General features: G+C 27.1%; 1 protein-coding gene across 2 annotated transcripts in view; it reads left to right on the forward strand.

The window, feature by feature from the left end:
* efl1 (elongation factor like GTPase 1) overlaps nt 1–23,324 on the forward strand; it is a 142,468-nt gene that overhangs the window by 32,660 nt on the left and 86,484 nt on the right. For both annotated transcript variants that reach the window (XM_051115289.1, XM_051115288.1), the window contains exons 13-15: nt 13,248–13,402; nt 13,502–13,668; nt 15,516–15,651. In XM_051115289.1, the coding sequence (XP_050971246.1) occupies nt 13,248–13,402; nt 13,502–13,668; nt 15,516–15,651 (458 nt within the window). The remainder of the gene's footprint in view (nt 1–13,247; nt 13,403–13,501; nt 13,669–15,515; nt 15,652–23,324) is intronic.

The raw sequence follows: 23,324 nt of genomic DNA on the forward strand, positions 1-23,324 counted from the left end.
TTTGTGTCATAATTATGACTTTTTTTTCTCATTTTTTACTTCTCATCTCATTAATTTCTGGTCTTAATTTAGATTTTTTTATGTCATAATTTTTTCTAATTTTTTCCTTTTTTTTAAAATTATTTATTTATTTATTTATTAGTTTATTTATTTATTTATTACTTTTTATCTCATGCGTTTTTGGTCCTAATTTTGGACTTTTTGTGTCATAATTATGTTTTTTTTTTCTAATTTTTTTCTTATTATTTTTTTAAATTATGTATTTATTTATTAGTTTATTTATTTATTAAATAAATAATTTTTTGTGTGTCATAATTATGACTTTTTTTCTAATTTTTTACTTCTCATCTCATGCATTTTTGGTCCTAATTTGGACTTTTTGTGTCATAATTATGACTTTTCTTCTCATTTTTTACTTCTCATCTCATTAATTTCTGGTCTTAATGTAGATTTTATGTCAGAATTTTTTCTAAATTTTTTCCTTTTTTAATTATTTATTTATTTATTTATTACTTTTTATCTCATGCATTTTTGGTCTTAATTGGGACTTTTTGTGTCATAATTGTGACTTGTTTTTCTATTTTTTTCTTTTTGTTTAATTAATTAATTAAGTTATTTATTTATTACTTTTTATCTCATGCATTTTTGGTCCTAATTTGGAGTTTTTGTGTCATAATTATGACTTTTTTTTCTCATTTTTTACTTCTCATTTCATTAATTTCTGGTCTTAATTTAGATTTTTTTATGTCATAATTTTTTCTAATTTTTTCCTTTTTTTTAAATTATTTATTTATTTATTTATTTATTAGTTTATTTATTTATTTATTACTTTTTATCTCATGCATTTTTGGTCCTAATTTGGACTTTTTGTGTCATAATTATGACTTTTTTCTATTTTTTTTTATGACTTTTCTCTCTCTCTTTCTTTCTCTCTCTTTTTTTTTTTTTTTTTTTTTTTTTTTTTTTTTACTTTTTTTACTTTTTATCTCATGCAGTTTTGGTCCTAATTTGGACTTTTTATGTCATAATTATGACTTTTTATATAATTATTGGCCTACCTTGATGAACAACAGTGTGTTATGAACTACACTGTCATAACAGAGTTCATTTATATACAGAAGTCTTGATGGTATGGTAGCTAAAATAAATTATAGATGTGTGATTGTTTTAAGAAAACTTGATAGAAAGTTAATTCTTTAAGAGTGTAGAGTATGTTTTCTACAACTTTTAAACATACTTGCGAACAACACCTGTTCGTGTGTGTTCACATAAGCATTTTAAGTGAATCCAAGCGATTTCTTTTCCCAGCGTCATCAAAACACCTTTTCCGCTGACTGAAAGAGACAGACAGTTTGAGCTGGATCAAGCCATGTTAAATTTAGCGTGGTGATTTTCAAACACCAATTTCCCTCGCCACTTTTGATGCCTAAATACCTTCTACTCCGTGTGTTTCGGACAACGTCTAGCTCGATGGAGATCAAGTCCATTTCCTTCGGGTCTGCTAGAGCCATCGAGGGATGAGTGCGATTTATGAACGGAAAAAGAGTCGGGCCGCGGTAATGTACTCCTGTTTGTTCAGTCTAACATCATACTGTTTCCTTCAATCAAGAATGCTGCGGTTAATATGCCACCATATTTCGGCCTTGACCGCCAGCTCCCTGCTTATCCTCCCTGGCTAGTGTGAGGAAGAGATTGAGAGAGGCGCTGGGCGGCTCCCAGTGGCTCTTTAGTGTGTTTGTGGATCTTTTTATCTTCATTGTTCGCTTATGTTCACTCTCTGTTGTACTCAGTCGCCGTCTCGCCCTCCTTTCCTCCAGATAGTCACTCTCTCTTGCCGTCTTTGTGTTGTATTTTTGCTGTTTCCTCGCTCTCTCCCATGTTTTTTCTGAACTTAAAGCAGTCAGCGTCAGGGTATCCAGGCATTAAGTTTCTCCCTGACCAGAGATGATCTTTTTTTTGTCTCATGTCTGTGGAGTCTCTGTCTTTCACACAAACACAAACAGATGGGTGTTTCTTTAACCGTGGGCGCTTTTGAGTCCCTTTTGTGTTTATTTATTTTTTTTTTTTTTGTTTTTGTTTTTAGTCTAAGATGCTGACATGGCATTAAATAAAAATATAGTACTACTATTTTTTTTTTGTTGTTGTTTTTGAAGGTCACATTAAACTGTGCATGTAATTAATCATGTAATTGTAATAATGTAATGAACTGAATTTGAAATAAATTAATCTCAATATTAATATCAATATTTGCTGAGCTCTCAAATGAAGAGAATTCATTTAAGATTCATTGGTCTGTCGCTTGTGTCAGAGAAGAGCATATTTCTTGTTGAAATCAAAAATCTGATCTTATCATCATATGTATTTGTATATAAAAATTAAATATTCAATATACATGTAAATTTAAAATCTTATAAAATATATACAAATTTAAATAAAATAATTTTTAAACTAATAATAATTTATATTAATATTTAAAAAAAAAAAAAAATAATATAATACAATTTTATATTTAAAATTTTATGCCATTTCCAATGTTTGAACATATCAACAAACATAAAAAATTATAAAAATGAATAAAAAATTAAATTAAATATTAAAATAATCAAATTATTATTATCTAAATTATTAACAATTATTGTAAAATAATATTTTATTTAAAAAATAATAATATTTTTAAAATAATAATAATAATAATATTAATATTAATATTGTTCCTAAAATAATAATAATAATATTCTAAGTATTATTATTCTAAACAAATAAATATAGATTTTAAAATAATCTAATTATTATAATTATTATCTAAATTATTAAAAAATATTATAAAATTATATTTTATTTTTTAAATAATAATAATAATATTGATGTTATTTTTTTAAATAATAATAATTATTAATAATAATATTCTAAATAAAATAATTTTTTCTTTCTTTTTTTTAAGATTTGTTTTTGGTCTAAATAAAATAATTTAACCTTTTTTTTATGTCATTTCCAATGTGTGAACATATCGACAAATATGAAACAAATAAATAAAAAATAGATACAATTAAATATGAAAATAATCAAGTTATTAATATTATTATTTAAATTATCTAAAAAACAATATATTAAAAATATTATTAATAATAATAATAATAATAATAATAATATAATATTATAAGTATTATTGTAAGTATTATTATTCTAAAATAAATAAATAAATAAATATTAAAATAATCTAATTATTGATATTATTATCTAAATTATTTAAAAAAAACAATATACAATTTTATTTTATTTTTAAAACAATAATGATAAATAATAATATTCTAAATAAAATAATTTAATAAAATTACATTTCAAAAAATTATTGTATGCCATTTCCAGTGTGTGAACATATCAACAAATATGAAAAACAATTATTAAAAAATGTGTGTGTGTGTATGCATATATATAATTAATATATTATTTTAAAATTTTAGAAAATTAAAAAAAAAACATTAAATGCTAGCTGTGAAGTTTGCCTTAGCAAGACAAATGAATTAGGTGTTTTGTTTTTAAAAATGCTTAATTTGTCAATTTTAATAGAACTAGTGGTGATTTGAGATGTGGTGGATTTGTTTATGGCAGTTTAGGGTGAAAAACAGACAGAATTCTCCTGTGGTGCATGAACTTTTGGACAGTCTTTGTAGACAACTAAATGAGTGAGTTTGAAAAGGTTATTTAGGGGAGTTCAGTATCTAGGGGCTAAAAGTACCCATAGTTAAAGAAACACCCTTATGTTTGTTTTCTTGGTTCTGCGAGCGTTTCTGCTGCGAGTGAGTGAAGGGTGGGGGAGGTGCGGCGAGGGCTGAAGGATGACATCATCTTTTGTGAGTACAGCTTTTAGCTTGTAAATGAGCTTTCCTTCCATCATTTTCTTTCAAAACATCATATCTAAATGTGGTCGTCCATAAGCACATTAGCCCGATAGCATCAAATGCATCAGATGACATCGGATGACCTTTGACCCTTTGGGGTGAGCTGATAAAACTAAGAGAAGGGGGCATTGCATACACAAAGAGGCTGAGAAAATGGACATAAAGCGTTCGTTTAGCCCACAATGCATCTCAGATTTCAGCCTGTAAAGTTGCAACGGCAGCAGCTGCTAGCGTTATACCCTGACCCACATTTCAAAGGCACCGTTCCAGCCTTTACATATCAAAACAGTGTTATTTAAGCAAACCCAGATATCCTGTGCTGGAGGGAGACTTTGGCAAAAGCAGCAGTGCTACTTGTAGTTCATTTGATCCTTTCTCTTGATTTGATAGAGGCTTCTGTTGAGTGAGTTTTGGAGCTCATATGAAACATGCAAGGAGTAAACTGTTTGTTTGCTTGGTTTGCGTGAGAGAATATGTTTTGTATGTCTTTGAAGTATTTATTGAAAATTCCTTGTGGATGCTTGTTCGACTGAATTGTAGCCTGAATAAAATTGCTACATATCTAGGTTTTTTCCAGAACACTTTTTTAAAGACTTAATCTAATTGTTTTAAATGCATTTGCTTTCGATTCATTGGTGTGAATGTGAATCGGATTAGTTTAGTTTATTTATTTAAAAAGGGATGGTGTGCAATTTTTTTTTAAACATACATGTTTCCATTTAAAATAATTAATTATAGCAGATTTAGCCAAAGGGTAATTTTCATCCGCTAAACCAGATGACCCTGATTGATTACATATGGTGAATTGCTCTCTCAAATAAAATAAAATAAAATAAAATAAAATAAAATAAAATAAAATAAAATAAAATAAAATAAAATAAAATAAAATAAAATAAAATAAAATAAAATAAAATAAAATAAAATAAAATAAAATAAAATAAAATAAAATAAAATAAATTTTTAAGACTTGATGCAATTTTTTAAATGCATTTGCATTCAATTCATTGGTGTGAATTTGATTTGGGTTAGTTTATTTTATTTATTTGAAAAGGGATGGTGTACAATTTTTTTTAACATGAATGTTTCTGTTTAATATAATTAATTATACCAGATTTAGCGAGATGATCATTTTCATCCGCTAAATCGGATTGATTAACCTGATTGATTAAATTTGTTGAATTGCTCTCTAAACTAAAATAAAATAAAATAAAATAAAAGTTTACTTTAAATGCATTTGCTTTCGAATCATTGGTGTGAATTTGAATTGGATTAAATTTGTTGAATTGCTCTCTAAAATAAAAAAATAAAATAAAATAAAATAAAATATATATTTTTTTCAATTTAAAGATTTTATTAAGACTAAATGTGCATTTTTAAAATGCATTTTTTTTAAAAATGCATTGGTGTGAATTTGAATGGGATTAGTTTAGTTTATGTAATTAAAAAGGGACGGCGTACAATTTATTTATTTATTTTTTTGCATAAATGTTTCGATTCAGTTTGATTAATTATACCAGATTAAGCCAGAGAATTCATCTGCTAAACCATATTGATTAACCTGACTGATTCAATTTGTTGAATTGCTCTCAACAAACAAAACAAAATAAAATATTAAAATGAAATAAATTAATAAAATAAAATAAAAATAATTTTAAGTAATACAAAATAAAATAAGAAAAAACTTTTTTTTCCAAATTTTTAAGACTTAATGTAAATTTTTAAAATGCATTTTTATCCACGAAACAAGATTGACTAACCTACATGATTTAATTTATTGAGTTGCCCTTAAACAAACAGACAAACAAATAAATAAATAAATATTCATTCATTCATTCATTCATTCATTCATTCATTCATTCATTCTGTTTGGGGCCAGTATGATTTTTATTTATTTATTTTTTAATCAAGAAGGTATTAAATTGATCAAAAGTGACGGTAAAGACATTTATATTGTTACAAAAAATATTTTATTTCCATGAAATGCTTTTCTTTTTGAACTTCCTATTCATCAAAGATGATACGAAATGTTTCTTGAGCAGGAAATCAGCATATTAGACTGATTTCTGAAAGATCATGCAACACTGAAGACTGGAGTAATGATGCTGAAAATTCGGCTTTGATCACAGGAATGAATTACATTTTAATATATTTTTAAATAGAAAACAGTTGTTTTAAACTGTAAAAATATTCCAGAATTTTACAGTTTTTATTGTATTTTTGATCAAATAAATGCATTAATAAATTATTTCGAAAACATGTAAATAAACTTCTGAGTGGTAGTATATTTCGGCAATTGAAAATTTTGCTCTATTTGAACGTAAAAATACAAGCAGTTATGCATTTCTTTTGATTCATTATTTCTCGGTTCAGATTTAGCTTCCTGTCTGTCACCTCAGTTCACTTTGAGGAATTGAGTGGCGCACACGTCTGACATACAGGTCAAGTCTGCTATTTTGCTCTCCTTTTTTCCAATTGAATGAACTGCATCAGGAAACCTACAAAGCACAAATGCATTCCTCCACTTTTGAGGTTGCCATAGCAATGATCAATGTGGGTCAGTGTGTGTGTGTGGTATGTGATTTGGTGTGTGGGAGTGTTGTCAGCCACTCTTACACATGCCCTGCATGGAACACTAATATGTTGGCTCGCCTGATTGGCTGCTGATGCCGGGGGTTTTTATTAATGGCACAAGGCAGTCGGTAGGCAGAAAATTGGTTGGGCTGTTCATTGCTCACATGCACAGACGCACATATGAAAAAAAAAAAAAATATATGAGCAAATTAGCTTTTAGTATCGGAAGTTGAGCTTCAGATACATTGGTGATGATGCAGAGTGCGATAACAGTTTATTTGAACAATTTGTAAACATGCAAATGTTAATATATGTGCACATTATGTATAAAGAGATTATTTAAATTGTATTTTTTGATTTTATTAGATACCCTTTTGACAGTATTAAAAAAAAAAACAATCCCGCTTGTGGTTTTTAAACTTCTCTGTAAGGTTCTGTAACTTTTATTTTATTTTATTTTATTTTATTTTATTTTATTTTATTTTATTTTATTTTATGCTTTAGTTAGCCATGCTACAAATATCATAGAAAAGAATCTAATAATTAATTACTTAATAAACTAATTATTAAAAATAAAAAAATAATTAATAGCAATCTTGTAGCCTTCTATAAACTTGTGAGATCCTACAAATAAACTTTTATTTTATTTTATATTTTATTTTATTTTTTAAACGTAGATACATGTAACTTTCTATAAACTTGTGATATCCTACAAATAAACATTTATTTTATTTATTTTTTTAATGTAGATACATGTAACCTTCTATAAACTTCTTATATCCTACAAATAAACATTTATTATTTTATTTTATTTTATTTTATTTATTTGATTTGATTTCATTTTTAAATGTAGATACTGAATTCGCAGATCTGAAGATTAAGTGTGTTTTGTGTTTACACATTTAGATTTAGATTTCCATTCCTCTATAATTTTTTTTTCTCCCTTTGAGAGTATTAAAAAACAATCCCGCTTGTGGTTTTTAAAGACTTTGCTGTAAGGTTTTGTACCCTTTATTTAATTTAATTTAATTTTATTTAATTTTATTTTTTAATGTTGTATTATTTTTACCTAGTTTCATGTTTATTGAAAATAACAAAACAATATATAATGATATAAAATAACTGTATTATATGAATTAAAACTCACTTTAGTTAGCTGTACTACAAATATCTAAAAAGAAAGAAAGTAAAAAATAAAAATAAAACATTTAATTAATAGCAATCATGTAACTTTCTATAAACTTGTAAAATCCTACACGTAAACATTTATTTTATTTTATTTTTTTATGTTGTCATTTATTTCTTAATTTATTATTTTTACATTGTTTTGTGTTTATTGAGAATTATTGAGTATTTACTAGCAATCATATAAACTTGTGATATCCTACAAATAAACATTTATTTTATTTAAATGTTTTTATTTTGCTATTTATTTTATAATGTTGTATTATTTTTTTCTTTGTTTTCTGTTTACTGAAAATAACAAATTTTATTTTACCTATTTTATTTTATTTTTTATGTTGTTATTTATTTCTTAATTTTTTTTTTATTTTTTTTTTTACTTTGTTTTGTGTTTATTGAGAATTATTGAGTGTTTATTAGCAGTCATATAACTTTCTATAGACTTGTGATATCCTACAAATAAACATTTATTTTATTTTTGCTTTATTTTATTTATTTTTAAACGTGGATACTGATTTGGCAGATTTCCATCATAACAGTTGCTTCCTGTGGAAAACATCTGTAGTTTGTGTTTTATGTGTAGAGATTTAGAAACAATTTATATTTCCATTCCTCTATCGTGTTTTTTTTTCTCCCTTCGAGAGTATTAAAAAACAATCCTGCTTGTGGTTTTTAAAGACTTCGCTGTAAGGTTCTGTACCCATTACTTCATGACCACAGTGGCCGAGCTTGTAAATGAGCTTCATGCTGTTTCCATTATTGCCAATAAGCGACACATTCAGACCTTTGAAAAGGAAAACATGACGATTCGACGAAGGACCGAAATGAAACACTTGACACACGCGACATGATTGAAACACTAATGAAGCGGAAGCCGAAAAAATAGGAGGAAAGTGGGTAAAAATCAGTTGAGTGTGATTAAGACCTAAAACAGTTCATTTATGGTTGATTTCGCAATTGTAGTTGCTGTTGCACTATAAAAAGGAAACAAAAAATAATAGCTTTTAAAGTAGAGAATTTGAGGTTTTCCTCTGGACTGTTTTAATGTAATTTATGCATCCCAAATGTGTGATTAATATTTCAGCGTGGCAGTGTTCTCTCAAATCATCCTAACTAGTTTTTTATGACTCTGAAGTTACAGCCTGCACATGTGTAAGGTACACTTTGTCCCATTACATTTTCTTTAGTATTAGAGACAGAAAGGTCAGCTTTTTGACCCTGATACCCAAGTTATATCAGTCATTAAAAATAATCAGTTTTTTTCTTTTTTAATCTCTTTTTAAAATTATAAGTATTTTTACATTTATGGGAAATTTATGTTTAAGTTTGCCCCCACACTAGCTAATCCCTAGTGCAGCCCTTTTTTTTTTTTTTTTTTTTTTGTTTTGTTTTGTTTTGTTTTTTTGTTTTATTTTATTTTATTTTATTATTTTATTTATTAATTTATTGTTTACATTTAATACCATTTATTTTTTTTATGTTGTTTTTTATTTTTTTTATTTATTTTTAACTTTGTTATATAAAATAATTTTATAATATGTAAAATCAAAACTCTCTTTAGTCAGCCATAATACAAGTATCTTAGAAAAAAATATATAATTATTAGCAATCATGTATATCCTACAAGTTAATATAAATTATTTTATTTTATTTTAAAATTTATCTATGCCATTTTTAAAGTTATTTTTATTTTTATGTTTATTGAAAATAACAAAACAATATAATATTATAGAAAATATAATAAATGTACAATATGTAGAATCAAAACTCTTTAGTCAGTCATACAACAAGTAAAAAACAGTAAATAAAATAAATTGAAAAAATTAATAAATATTTTTAATCTTTAGCAATCACATAACCTTCTATGAACTTGTGATATTCTACAAGTAAACATTTTATTTTATTTTATTTTATTTTTGATTTTACTTTATTATTTTTTTATATTATTTTATACTATTTATTTTTTATATTGTTGTATATTTCTTAATTGTATTTTTTTGTTTTACTTTTAGTGTTTATTGAAAAAAAAACAATATAATATTATATAAAATAAAATAAAATAAATGTACAATATGTAAAATCAAAACTCTTTAGTCAGCCATACTGCAATAAATAAAATAAATAAATAAATAAACATTTTTAATTATTAGCAATCATGTAACCTTTGATGAACTTGATTTTCTACAAGTAAACATTAATTTAATTTAATTTTATTTTATTGTACTTTATTATTATTATTATTATTATTATTATTATTATTGTTTTTTTGTTTTTTTACTTTTTTTTATTATTTTATACTATTTTTATGTTGTTGTTTATTTCTTAATTTTTATTTTTTTACTTGAAAAAAACAAAACAATACAATATTACACAAAATAAAATAAATGTAAAATACTACAAGTAAAAAACAAGAAATAAAAAAAAACATTTTGATTTTATTTTATTTTACTTTATTATTATTATTTTAGTATTATTTTTTACATTTTATATTATTTATTTTATCTTATTTCTTATTTTTTTTATTATTGTTACTTTGTTTTGTGTTTATTGAAAATAACCAAACAATATAAAATTATATAAAATAATATAAAATAATCAAAACTCTTTGTTCATCCATACATATATGAACAAAGAAAAAATCCATATATATATATATATATATATATATATATATATATTAATGTAATCATTCAGTTAACTTACCCTACTTACCTACAAGTGAACATTTTATTTTATTTTATTTTATTTTATTTTATTTTTTTCTTTTTCCGAATTCTCAAGAATTACATTCTGCAAACAACTGGGTCAATACTGAGCAGAAACTTTTGTTACCAATTACAGCCTGTTTGGCGAGTGTTTTGCAGAGTCATAAAAAAAGTAAACTCGATGAACTCCACAATCATTTTTTAGCTGGCAGTGTCTTCCAACCAATTACAGGCAGTTTGCTGTGTAACTGCATAGGATCTATATTTAGACGTAAAGCTAAAGAAGTTGTTGGCTGTTATGTTCCTCTTGCAGCGTCCTTCTTTATGATTTGTTTATAGTCTGTAAGCAGCGTTCGTCTGTCATCTCCTCCGATGGAGTCATCATTCTGCTTTAGATGAGCTCTTAATATATGTGGCAGTGGTTTGGAAGTAAACATGGTTTAAATCTTCTATTGGATCTACTGCTTAGCAGCATAAAAGCACATTATTAATGTTTTATGTGGGCTGGTTTTAGGCTATGGTAACTCCTTGGTGTATTTTTGGTGTGTTAAGAAGTGAGCCAGATTTTCTTCCGCCCCGTTGGACTTGAGCAATTTGAGATTTATATCTCAAACAATTGTACGAGTTTGGTGTTCTGTTAAAGCTGGTCTGCGGCTCCCTTTTGTTCTTATAATGGCATGTCTGTTCTTTTGAAATAGAAATTCTTGAATCAATTCACTTATCTCTGCTGTTGAAATTGGATGTCTGTGATAATGGCTCGTGCAAAAACTGCTTGTCTTGGATTTTTGGGGATTTTGGCTATTTCTTCAAGGCTTTGTGTTACATTAACACACTGTAGTTGGTCAGAAATAGCTTTTTTCATGTTAAATGAAGGATTTAATTTCTTTGACCATATTATTTGACACTAAATATAGGCAAAAACATGGACAACATCCATGTTCAACATTATATTTGGCATCAAATAATAATGATATGCCATAAAATGACATGAAAAATGTGCAGTGAGGGTTGAGTAACTTTCAAAATGTGCAATTCATTAATTGGAATCTGAATTAAATTGGACATATCTAAAAAGAAGTGGAATCATAATTTTAATATAAAATTTAACTGAAAATTACAATTATGAAAATATTATTATTATGGTTATTATTGTTGTTGTAAAAAAAATAATAATAAAAATTTGTTAATTTATAAATTATTATGATTTTTTTATAGCCACGTTTGGGTTCATGTGGGTTCATAGTTGAATTATAATTTGAGTATAAAATTTAAAGGAAATTAAATTTACATAATTACAAATATGAGAGTATTGTTATTGTGATTATTGTTAATAATAATAATAATAATAATAATAATGTGTTAATTTATAACTTTTATATATATGTTTATGTTTATATATATATATATATATATATATATATATATATTTTTTTTTTAATAGCCTTGTTTGGATTCATTTGGGTTCATTGTTGAATTATAAGTTGGGTATAAAATTAAAAGGAAATAAAATTCCCAAATTACAGTTATGAGAATATTATTATGATGATTATTGTTAATAATAATAATAATAATAATAATTAATTTTTATTTATTTAAATTTAAATTTTATTTAATTTAAAATTGTATTATATTTTATAATATTAATTTTTATTTTTTATTTATTTATTTATTTTAAATAGCCTCGTTTGGATTTATTTGAGCTCATAGTTGAATTATAAGTTGATAAAACTTAATCAAATGTAAAGGAAATTAAATTTACAAAATTACAATTATGAGAATATTATTATTATGAATAATGGTAATAATAATAATAATAATAATAATAATAATAATAATAATGTTTTGTTAATTTATGAATCATAATGATTTTTTAAATAAGCTTGTTTGTGTTCCTTTGGGTTCATAGTTGAATTATAAGTTGAGTATAACATTTAAAGGAAATTAAATTTCCAAAATTACAATTATGAGAATATTATTATCATGATTATTGTGAATAATAATAATAATAATAATAATAATAATAATAATAATAATAATAATGTTTTGTTAATTTATAAATTATAATGATTTTTTTAGTAAGCTCGTTTGTGTTCCTTTGGGTTCATAGTTGAATTATAAGTTGAGCGTAAAAGTTACAATTGTTTACAATTATGAGAATATTATTATTATGATTATTGTTAATCAATAATAAAAATAATAATAATAATAATAATAATAATAATTAAATGTATAAATTGATTATTTTTTTAAAAGCCTCTTTTGGGTTAATTTCCAATTTATTTTGTCTTATTTGAAGCTATCTCTCTCTCTCTATTGATTCAATAAAAATTGCAATTATTTGCATTTTAATTGAGCAGATTTTTAGATTTTGCAGAAATGTTATTTTAAGAAAATAGATTTAAAAGAATCTAGCATGCACATAAATTCCGTAATAAAAGTGTAATAAATATGTGCACACACAAATACATATATATATGTATATATATATATATATATATATATATATATATATATATATATATATATATTTTTTTTTTTTTTTTTTTACATTTTACCTTGTTATTGCAGAATTTCTTTGCATTTTAGTTTCTTTTAGTTTTAATTTCTTAAATTAAAATAGCAATTTACAAAACCTTTTTTGTATGCTTTTGCATGTTTATTTGTTAAGAGTTTGGCTAATTAGTACCTGTTTTCAGCCACTTATTTAGCACTTATTAATTACATATGAGAGATTGAGCAATGAATCACCACACAGGTGAATTGATCAGCCTTTAATAAGGTGCACAGAAAACACTGTAGGCCGCAGTGGTATCTCCCACTGTCCAGCTGTGATCTGGCCAATGCGGCTCGTAACCGTGCATTATGGTTTGTGATGTTTTCGTACCTTCAGGCCATTGACTCATGAGGAGATCGCCCAGAGAAGGGAAACAGCCAGGCAGCGGCACGCAGAGAGACAAGCTGCCAGTCAGAGCGCAGAAAGCCCCGGGTCAGCTGATGCTGGAGGGTCTTCAACCCCAGCGGCTCCGGCCAGCGGCGGTGTCACAGGCAAGCATTTAACCCGTTCAGTGGCAGCAAAAGAGCTTTTGTTTGATATTCGTTTTATATTTACTCTAAAGTCTACATCAACTTTCTTTCGTCCTGCAGATGCTCTATGCGCACAGACAGAGGCTCTTTCGGTCAAAACTACAGTCGAGGAGGAAAACAAAGAGCATTTTGTGGCCTTCGCGCGAGTCTACAGTGGCGTCGTCAGAAAAGGCCAGAAGGTGTTTGTGCTCGGACCCAAATACGACCCGTCACTGGCGCTCAGAGCGGTGAGCAGCCGTTTGTCTGTCTTCGTAACCGCAGACGGTTTCCTTATCTGAGAATTAATGCAATTCATAACATAATCATCACACGATTAATAATCCTTAACCCTGCTGAACTCGAACTTGGGTAAATGAACTGCCTCGTTCGGGTTCATTTGCAATTAATTTCCTCATGTTTGAAGCTGTCGGGAGCTAATTATTACATTATTACCCAGAAACTATTAAAAGACTCATACAATTGAGACATTCATTGAAGAGTCAGAGTCGAATTTGCATAAAACTCCACCGTCATCGGCCATTAAGAGCATTTCTCATTTTAGAGAGGAAGCATCCGCTTAAACGAAGGTGATTCAGGGCTAAACGGCAATAATTTTGACAAATAAAAAAAAAAAAAACTCTTTTACATCTCATGTTGCTTAGCAAAAAGGCTAATTTATTTAATTGAATTTATATAAATATTTATTGAGTCTTCAATAATAATGTTATAATTTTACAGAAATATAATTTATATACACATATACTGTATATATATAAACAAATGTGTATATTATGATGTACAGAATATATTATAATACATCTCTGAATAATAATAGTATTAATAATCTTATTTACAATTTACAGTATGTACAATTATAATATAAATATAAATATATTCGGTGAGTATATAACATAAGAATATATTATATACATTTCTGAACAATAATAATAATAATATAATAATGATCTTATTTACAATTTACAGAACAGTACAGTTATAGTATTTTAATTAATATTAAATTGTGTATCGCAATAAAATTATTTAATTGTTTTATATATAAAAAATATATACTGTATGTAATATACAGAATATATTATAATGCATCTCTGAATAATAATAGTATTAAAAAGTTTATTTACAATATTAGCAATCATTGCATATGATTCTTATTTTAATTATTGTTAATTTGTTTTGCAATAAAATTATTTAATAGATTTTATATATAAACAAATGTATACAGTATGCAATACACCTAATGTATTATATGTCTGAATAATAATAGCATTAATAATCTTATTTACTGCATATGACTCGTTTTATTTTATTAATATTAAATTGTGTATTGTAATAAAACTATTTAATAATGTGTATATATATATATATATATATATATAAATAAATATACTGTATACTGTGAGAATGCAATACACAGAATATTTTAATAATAATCTTATTTACAATTTACATTATTTGCAATTACTATATATGATTTTTCTTCTTTTTTATTATTAAATTGTGTATTGTACTAAGATTGAAATAGATTTTTTATATATATATAAAAATTGTATGTAAAGTACAGAGTATATTATAATGCTAAATATATTTATAATCTTTTATAATCTCTGAATAATAAAATAAAAAAATATAATAATATCTTACAATTTACAAAATTTTTATTTACTACATATGATTTTTCTTATTTTTTATTATTAGGTTGTGTATTGTACTAAAATTGAAATTTTAAATTTTGAACTATTTTTTATTTAATGACAAATATTCTTTATGTAATTTACAGAGTGTATTATAATACTAAATAATAAAATATAATCTCTATTATAATCCCTAAATAATATAATAAAATATTATTATTATTATTATTACATTTAGTATTATGTATGGTTTTTATTAAAAAAAACTTTAATTATTTTGAATAATTATAAAATATAAATATGATCTAAAATACAAAAAATATCATTCTAAAAATATTATTTTAATTAATTATGAAAAAAACATTATTTAAAAGTGCGTGTGTGTTATCATGTATGCTGTCTGGTAATGCTAATGTGGGATTTTTGTTGATCATTTTCACCTTTAGCTGCCTGAGGGTTGTTCAGTAGCTGATGCTTTACCCAGCATCGCTCACATGGCCTGCTGCACCGTGGACAACCTCTACCTGCTGATGGGCCGCGAGCTGGAGGAACTGAATGAGGTCCCCTCAGGAAATGTTCTCGGTAGGTCATCTGTGTTTTTTCAGTGTTCTTCTCACAGCTTCCAGATGGATTTGTTTTTGGCGTTCTGCTTTTTGGTTTACGGTACAGAGTCAGAGTGACTTAACCCTGGGTTTGCATTTCTCAGAGACGAAGCTCTATTTGTCTGGCAATATTCTCGCTTGATGTATGGCTTTACAGTAAATGGTTAGGCAAACCACAGTTACAGCAATGCCGTGAAATTCTGGTGCAATAGTGCGTTATGTGAGCGCTCAAAATAAACATCTTGTCCAAATCACAGCTTGTTCTGTCCAAGAATTGGCCACTTAGATAGGGAACGACCGCTGTAAATGGAGCAGCTACAGTTTGTTTGTTTTCTGGTGCTGTTTAAGGATGGGTACATCTGGAATTGACCATGCTACAATAATAAGCCAGCGCTGAAAATCTCAAATATTGGCAGGGAAAGGACCAAGAAACAGGAAATGTTTTTAGATTTTTAGTCTAGGCACAGATGTTACTGGGTCAGTGTCCTTGGTCCTGGAACATTATTTCTGAGAACCAATCAGATTTTTAGGTTAGGACTGGCCTTGGTTTAGATGTTTGTTTGTTGTAAGCCTTGAAAACATTCGTCGTAGCAGAGTAGACTTTGTAAATACTATAGCTCTTGCAAGCTGTGTGAAGCCACACAGTACAAATTGGGATTTTCAGTCCACGGGTGTTCATTTAGTAAGCGTCTTATTTGCACAGGGTTAGTCTGGATGGAGTTTCCTGGGGTTAAACGTCTTGTTCAAGAGTGCAATGATTGTGTGTAATTGCTTTTTTTCTACACGACTGAACTGGCAGCCTTTTTGTTCATAGCCCTGAGCTATCAAGATAAATGTCCAACTTTTGGTTATTGAAAAACAAAACAGACAAGAACCTGCATGTCTCTGTAGTCTTGTAACTGTCAAGGCTTGTCACGGATGTCACTTTCTGAGTACCAAAGCAGTCCCATTTAGGCTGTGTTTCAAACCCTTTATCTAAGTTGATAGACAGTGCCAGAAGAGAAAAGTCTGGTTATAATTAATTCAGTTTTGGGGGAGAAAATACTTACAAATATTCTAATATAGTCTCATTTTCAGCATCATTACTGCAGTCTTCAGTGTCACATGATCATTCAGAAATCATTCTAATATGCTGATTCGCTGCTCAAGAAACATGTCTGATTATTATCAATGTTGATACAGTTGTGCAGCTTCATATTTTGATGGAAACGGTGCTACACTGTTGTTCAAATGTTTGGGAACATGCTTTTTAAAGCAGTCTCTTATGCTCATCAAGGCTAAAACAAAAACAGTAATATTGTGAAATATTATTGCAATTTCTAATATTGGTTTCCTATTTTAATATACTTTAAAAAATAATTTATTCCTGTGATGCAAAGCTGAATTTTCAGCATCATTATTGCAGTCTTCAGTGTCACATGATTCTTCATAAATCATTCCAATATGCTGATTTGCTGTTTAAAAAACATTTCTGATTATTATCAATGTTTAAAACAGATGTGCTGCTTTATGTTATATATACACTGTTGTTTAAAAGGGATCATACTTTTTAAAGCGGTTTCCTATGCTCATCAAGGCTGCATTTATTTGTTAAAAAATCCAGAAACAAACAGTAATATTATGAAATATTATTGCAGTTTCTAATACTGGTTTGCTATTTTAATATACTTTAAAAAATAATTTATTTTTGTGATGTAGCACTGAATTTTCAGTCTCACATGATCCTTTAGAAATCATTCTAATATGCTTTTTTTTTTTGTTGTGATGCTTTTTTCATGATTCTTTGATGAATACAGTTAAAAAGAACATTATTTATTTGAAACAGAATGTTTTTTCCAACAGTCTTCCAAAAGTCTTTACTATCACTTTTTTATACATTTAAAGGAGAAGTCCACTTCCAGAACAACAATTTACAAATAATTTACTCACCCCCTTGTCATCCAGAATGTTCATTTCTTTCTTCAGTCGTGAAGAAATTATGGTTTTTGAGGAAAACATTTCAGGATTTTTCTCCATATAATGGACTTCATTGGTGCCTTGATTTTGAACTTCCAAAATGTAGTTTAAATGCAGCTTCAAAGAGCTCTAAACGATCCCAGCCGAGGAAGAAGGGTCTTATCTAGCGAAACGATCAGTTTTTTTTTTTTTCGGAAAAGATAAGACCCTTCTTCCTCGGCTGGGATCATTTGAAGCTGCGTTTAAACTACATTTTGGAAGTTCAAAATCGGGGCACCAATCAAGTCCATTATATGGAGAAAAATCCTGAAATGTTTTCCTCAAAAAACATAATTTCTTTACGACTGAAGACAGAAAGACATGAACATCTTGGATGACAAGGGGGTGAGTAAATTATTTGTAAATTGTTGTTCTGGAAGTGGACTTCTGGAAGACTGGACTATTGATGCTGAAAATTCAGTTTTGCTTCACCGGAATAAATTCTATTTCAAAGTATATTAAAATAGAAAACTGTTATTTTAAATTGCAATAATATTTTAGAAAATTACTTTTTTTTTTTTTAAGCTTTGATGAGTAAATGAAACTTCTTTAAAAAAAAAAAAAAAAAAAAGTAATTTTCATTAAAAAACTAAAAATCATTAAAAATCTTACTGATCCTAAACTTTTTAACGGCAGTCTATAGAAGTGACAAAAACAACAACAAAAGCATTTAATTAAAATTATATATTTTTTGTAACCAAATAAAAGTCTTTATTGTCACTTTTAATCAGTTAATGCATCCTTCTTTCATTAAAAACGTTACTGTATGTGACCCTGGACCATAAAACCAGTCAGAAGTGTCAATTTTTTGAAGATTTGAGATTTGTACAACATCTGAAAGCTGAATAAATAAGCTTTCCATTGTATGGTTTGAACAATATTTGTCCGAGATTTGAAAATCTGGAATCTGAGGGTGCAAAAAAATCTAAATACAGAGAAAATTGCTTTTAAATTTGTCCAAATGAAGTTCTTAGCAATGCATATTACTAATCAAAAATTAAGTTTTGATATATTTATGGTAGGAAATTTATAAAACATCTTCATGATCTTTACTTAATATCCTAATGATTTTTGGCATAAAAGAAAAATCGATCATTTTGACCCATACAATGTATTATTATGTAGAAAGCAGACAGCAAGGCAGCTCACTTGATTTTGCAAGAGAACTTAAATGAGGCCCCATAAACAACCACTGATGTGTTTTATAAAGAGAAGAAAATTCTTCTGGAAGTAGTTTTGACTTATGGAGGTTTGTTGCCCTGGCAACATGGGTTGAATTGGGACATTTTGGCAGATATTTTTCATCATTTCTGTTTTGTCTGTGTTTACAGTCACAAATGTTTCAACAGCAAATATGCATCAAAGTAGGACTAAAAATACCCCGAAGGCTTTTGCTCAAAATACTGAAGTTTAAAATGATGACTTGGTTCAACAATTCCTGATTCCCCCTCCTCATTCTCATAATTTGCCTTCAGCCTCAAAAAACACAAATGATTACACACGACTGCGGCTTTCTTCGGAAATCTGTTGAACTTTTCACACAGGCAGCTGGTGTTATGTAGTGTTTAGAGCACCTCCTAATAACTTGTTTTGTTTGAGCCATGGGTTTGAGTATATTTATAGTATACATATGTGTGTGTATGTATGTATGTATGTATGTGTGTATATATATATATATATGTATATATGTGTATATGTGTGTATATATATATATATATATATATATATATATATATATGTGTGTGTGTATATATATATATATATATATATGTGTGTGTGTATGTGTGTGTGTGTGTGTGTGTTTATATACGTATATATATACATTAATCAAACAAGTCAACAATTACTTAAATTTTAATAATTTATTATTTTTAATAAAAGAACTACATTAAAAATAAATAAATAAATAAATCCTAAGAAGTTCTTATTAATAACATAAAAAATATACAATTAAAATATAAAAATATAAAATTTATATAATATTAAATATATACAAAAATTTAATTAAAAAAATAAATTTAATATAATTAAATAATAATATTATTATTTAAATATAATATATTAAAAATAATATATATCTTGCATATATATATATATATATATATATACATACATACATACATACATATTCAGATGTATACATTCAGAAATTATGTACATTATTACATGATTATATAATGCTTACTATATATATATATATATATATATATATATATAATTTTAATTAACATAATTGAGAAACATCTATTCATATTTATATAAAAATTATATAAAAGGTCATATATTATGCCCTAATGACTATAATGATGTGAGAGGAACAAAATCCCAAAACATTTTGGTGTGTGTGTGTTGTGTCCCAGAGGGGTTAAAGTCTGTTATTCTCATATCAACAAGCTCTCAGGCTTTATTTCTGGGTTGCGTCAGTAATACTTCACTAACCCGCGCTTCACAAACATTCCTAAACAACCGAGTCAGGCTGCAGCATGAGATGGATTGGGTTTATTATCTACTGTGGTCTTCACCTCGGTGCTAAAGAGGCGCTCTGGCTCCTCATCTAACAGTGGAAGGTCTGTATGATTCTCATCCAGGACTCCTATAGTTCTGAGTCAGCGTCCAGAGGCAGGAGCAATTAAATCTAATTTATGATTCCCAGCGTTCCTAGCGTCACAGACGTGTGTGTGGGTAATGCGCTGATGAGACTCCATTTCCATTTCTCATTTCTCATTCCTCATTCTAAACCTCAGTCACCTCTTTAATGCACATTCAACTCTCACTTTTGTTTGTGTGCTCTAATGTGAAAATGGACTGTGGTGAAGCAATCAGATATTGATATATGTTAAGTTTTTTTGTTCTTTGATACTTAAGATCACACGTTTCCAAACCGGGGGTCCAAAGTTGACCCATGATGACCTTTGATATTGGCCCATCATGCCATATCACAAGAGGAGGAAAAATGTGGAAAAATAAAAATTTTAATTTTAATAAACAGTTTTTAGTTTTATTTTTGCATTGAATGTAAAAAAAAGTGAATTAAATCTAAAAATAATAAAAATGTTAAAAAAGGGGGGTTTAACAATTATTTAATTGTTATAATATATTATATACATTTTAATATAATATAGATAGATTTAATTTAATTATATTATTTTATATATATTTAATAAAAATATCATAAATTATAATTAGAAAGTTTTTTTTTTAACAATTATATATTTAAATTATATTAAATTATGTTACAAATATAATTTGTTTTAAATAATTCCAAAATTATATTTACTTATTATTATTTTAGTTTTAAATAATATATATATATATATATATATATATATAATAAAAAATATAAAAATATAAATAGAAAATAAAAATATAATATATTATTATTATTAAATAACCTTTTATTAATTTTGTTTATTTTATATATATATATATATATATATATATGAATTAAAAAATTATATATAATTAAAATAAAAATATAATTATTATTACAAAAGATTTTAGAATTATACATTTAAAATCTATTTAGATGTTAAAATATAATTGGATTTAAATTATTATATTTATATTTTATTTTATTCATTTAGTTTTAATATAGTTTTTTAATTTATATATTTATATGTGTATATATATATATATATATATATATATATATATATGTATGTATATATAATTAAAAATATAATACATTATTATTAAAAATATTTTTAAGAATTATATCTTTGAATTATATTTAATTTTTAAGAAATATAATTAGATTTAAATTATTATATTTATGTTTTATCAATTTAGTTTTAAATGATTATATATATACATATATACACACACATAAACACACAATTTTATATTAGATATAGAAATTAGTATTAGTAAATTTCGCATTAGCGTTAAATATATTGTTTTATTTTTAAATAAAATATACTAGTATAATGCATAGACAAACAGAGACATTTTGTTCAAGTTTTTTATTTGTAGATTTGGTTGTATGTTTTTTTTTTTTTTTTTTTTTTTTTACATCTTTTTTTAACATCTTGTCGATGAGCAGCCTGTGTTTTGCTTCTGGTAATTCAGGGTTCATTTTACAAGAATTAATTTTACGAGCATATTTGCTAGAACGAATTGTGCTTGTAAAGCAGTGACCGTTGTATTGAGCTTTATTGCTAGTCACAAATTATTCATGTTTGGAGCATCAGGTTTTATTGACATGAAAGCGTATAATTAATGTATTAAATGCCTAGCTTACATTTTCAGTTTTGATTTATAACCACTTATTCAATACCACTTTAAATGTTGCACGACATAGGCTTGAAATTGCTCAAGTCTCTCTGCAGTTTGCATTGCAGTAGATTGACCGACTGCCCAGTCTTTGTTTATTTTATGAGATTTTAATAAATTATAAAGGAGGGGCGCATTAATGTATCGACATGTTCATCTAATGTAGCTCAAGAGTGGAGCGTAGGCACTTGTCAATAAAACACTACGCCGTTGAGTGGACATTACTGAGCGCTATTTCATAATTCACTTTGAGCATCAGGTCCCCGAACAGCCCTAACCAGATTTGAATGGTCTTAGCGAGCGCTCGCGCGTCACACGAATCAATGGTAATGCACGCTTTCGTAATGGAGATGGAGGTCAGAGATCGTCAGCTCTCTGTGACATGTGTTAGCCATCATTTCATTGTTTTATGTGTAAACACCGTGGTCAGTAACTGCAACTTTGAGGGGATGTTGATTGCAGATCTGCAGTCTGTATTCCTGCTTGATTGGGCTCGAGGTGTGGAGGAGTTCAAATCCGAGAAAGCCTTTAGATGTGGATGAAAGATTTGTCCTTAAACCACATGACAGGTTAAAAGCGAAGTTTGACCTGGCGCTCGGCTGACTGGACCCCCCTAAAGACAAAACTCAAACCAGACGCACTGTCAGAAACAGGCCCGCTCGACTCGCCACATCACACGCACACGGCTTAACGCTGTCATACCGCCCTGAAACCAAGCCAAGGAGAAGAGCGGATAAAAAAACACAGCAGGAATAAGAAGAAAAGAGGAGTGAGGGCAAGGACAAACAATCTCTTTTTCTGTTGCAAGGCTTCCTCCATCTGCTGAAACTTTGCAGAAACAGGAAATGAGGAATTTAAGTGAGATAGATTTCACTGTTCCTTTCTTTTAAGCAGGATTATGGAGAACTGACTTCCTAAATTCATGGGTCTGATTTTGAACTAAATTCCCACGGGATTGTAGTGATAGGAAAAATAATTTACTGAACTGCACTTCATAGAAATTGCGCAGTCATACGGCAGAGTTTCATTAGTCATACATAACAACAAAATGAGCAAGAACAGATTTAACTATTTAGGTGTTCAGTTTAAAGAGACAGTTTATCCAAAAATTACAATTCTGTCATTATTTACTCACCCTCAAGTTGTTCCAAATATTTATACAGTTGAGGTCAAAAGTTTACATGTAAGAATCTGCAGTATGTTAAAGGGGTCATTGGATGCAAAGTTTACTTTTACATGTTGTTTGAATATTAATGTGTGTTGGCAGTGTATGTACAAATCTACCCTATAATGATAAAAATCCATGCAGTGGTTTTTAATTCATCTGTAAACATAATATCCCCTTTTTCAAATCGAGCCATTCTCAGATGCCTGTCGGTGTGCCGT

This window comes from Labeo rohita, chromosome 7, assembly GCF_022985175.1.
Source record: "Labeo rohita strain BAU-BD-2019 chromosome 7, IGBB_LRoh.1.0, whole genome shotgun sequence".
In the NCBI taxonomy this organism is placed as follows: domain Eukaryota; kingdom Metazoa; phylum Chordata; class Actinopteri; order Cypriniformes; family Cyprinidae; genus Labeo; species Labeo rohita.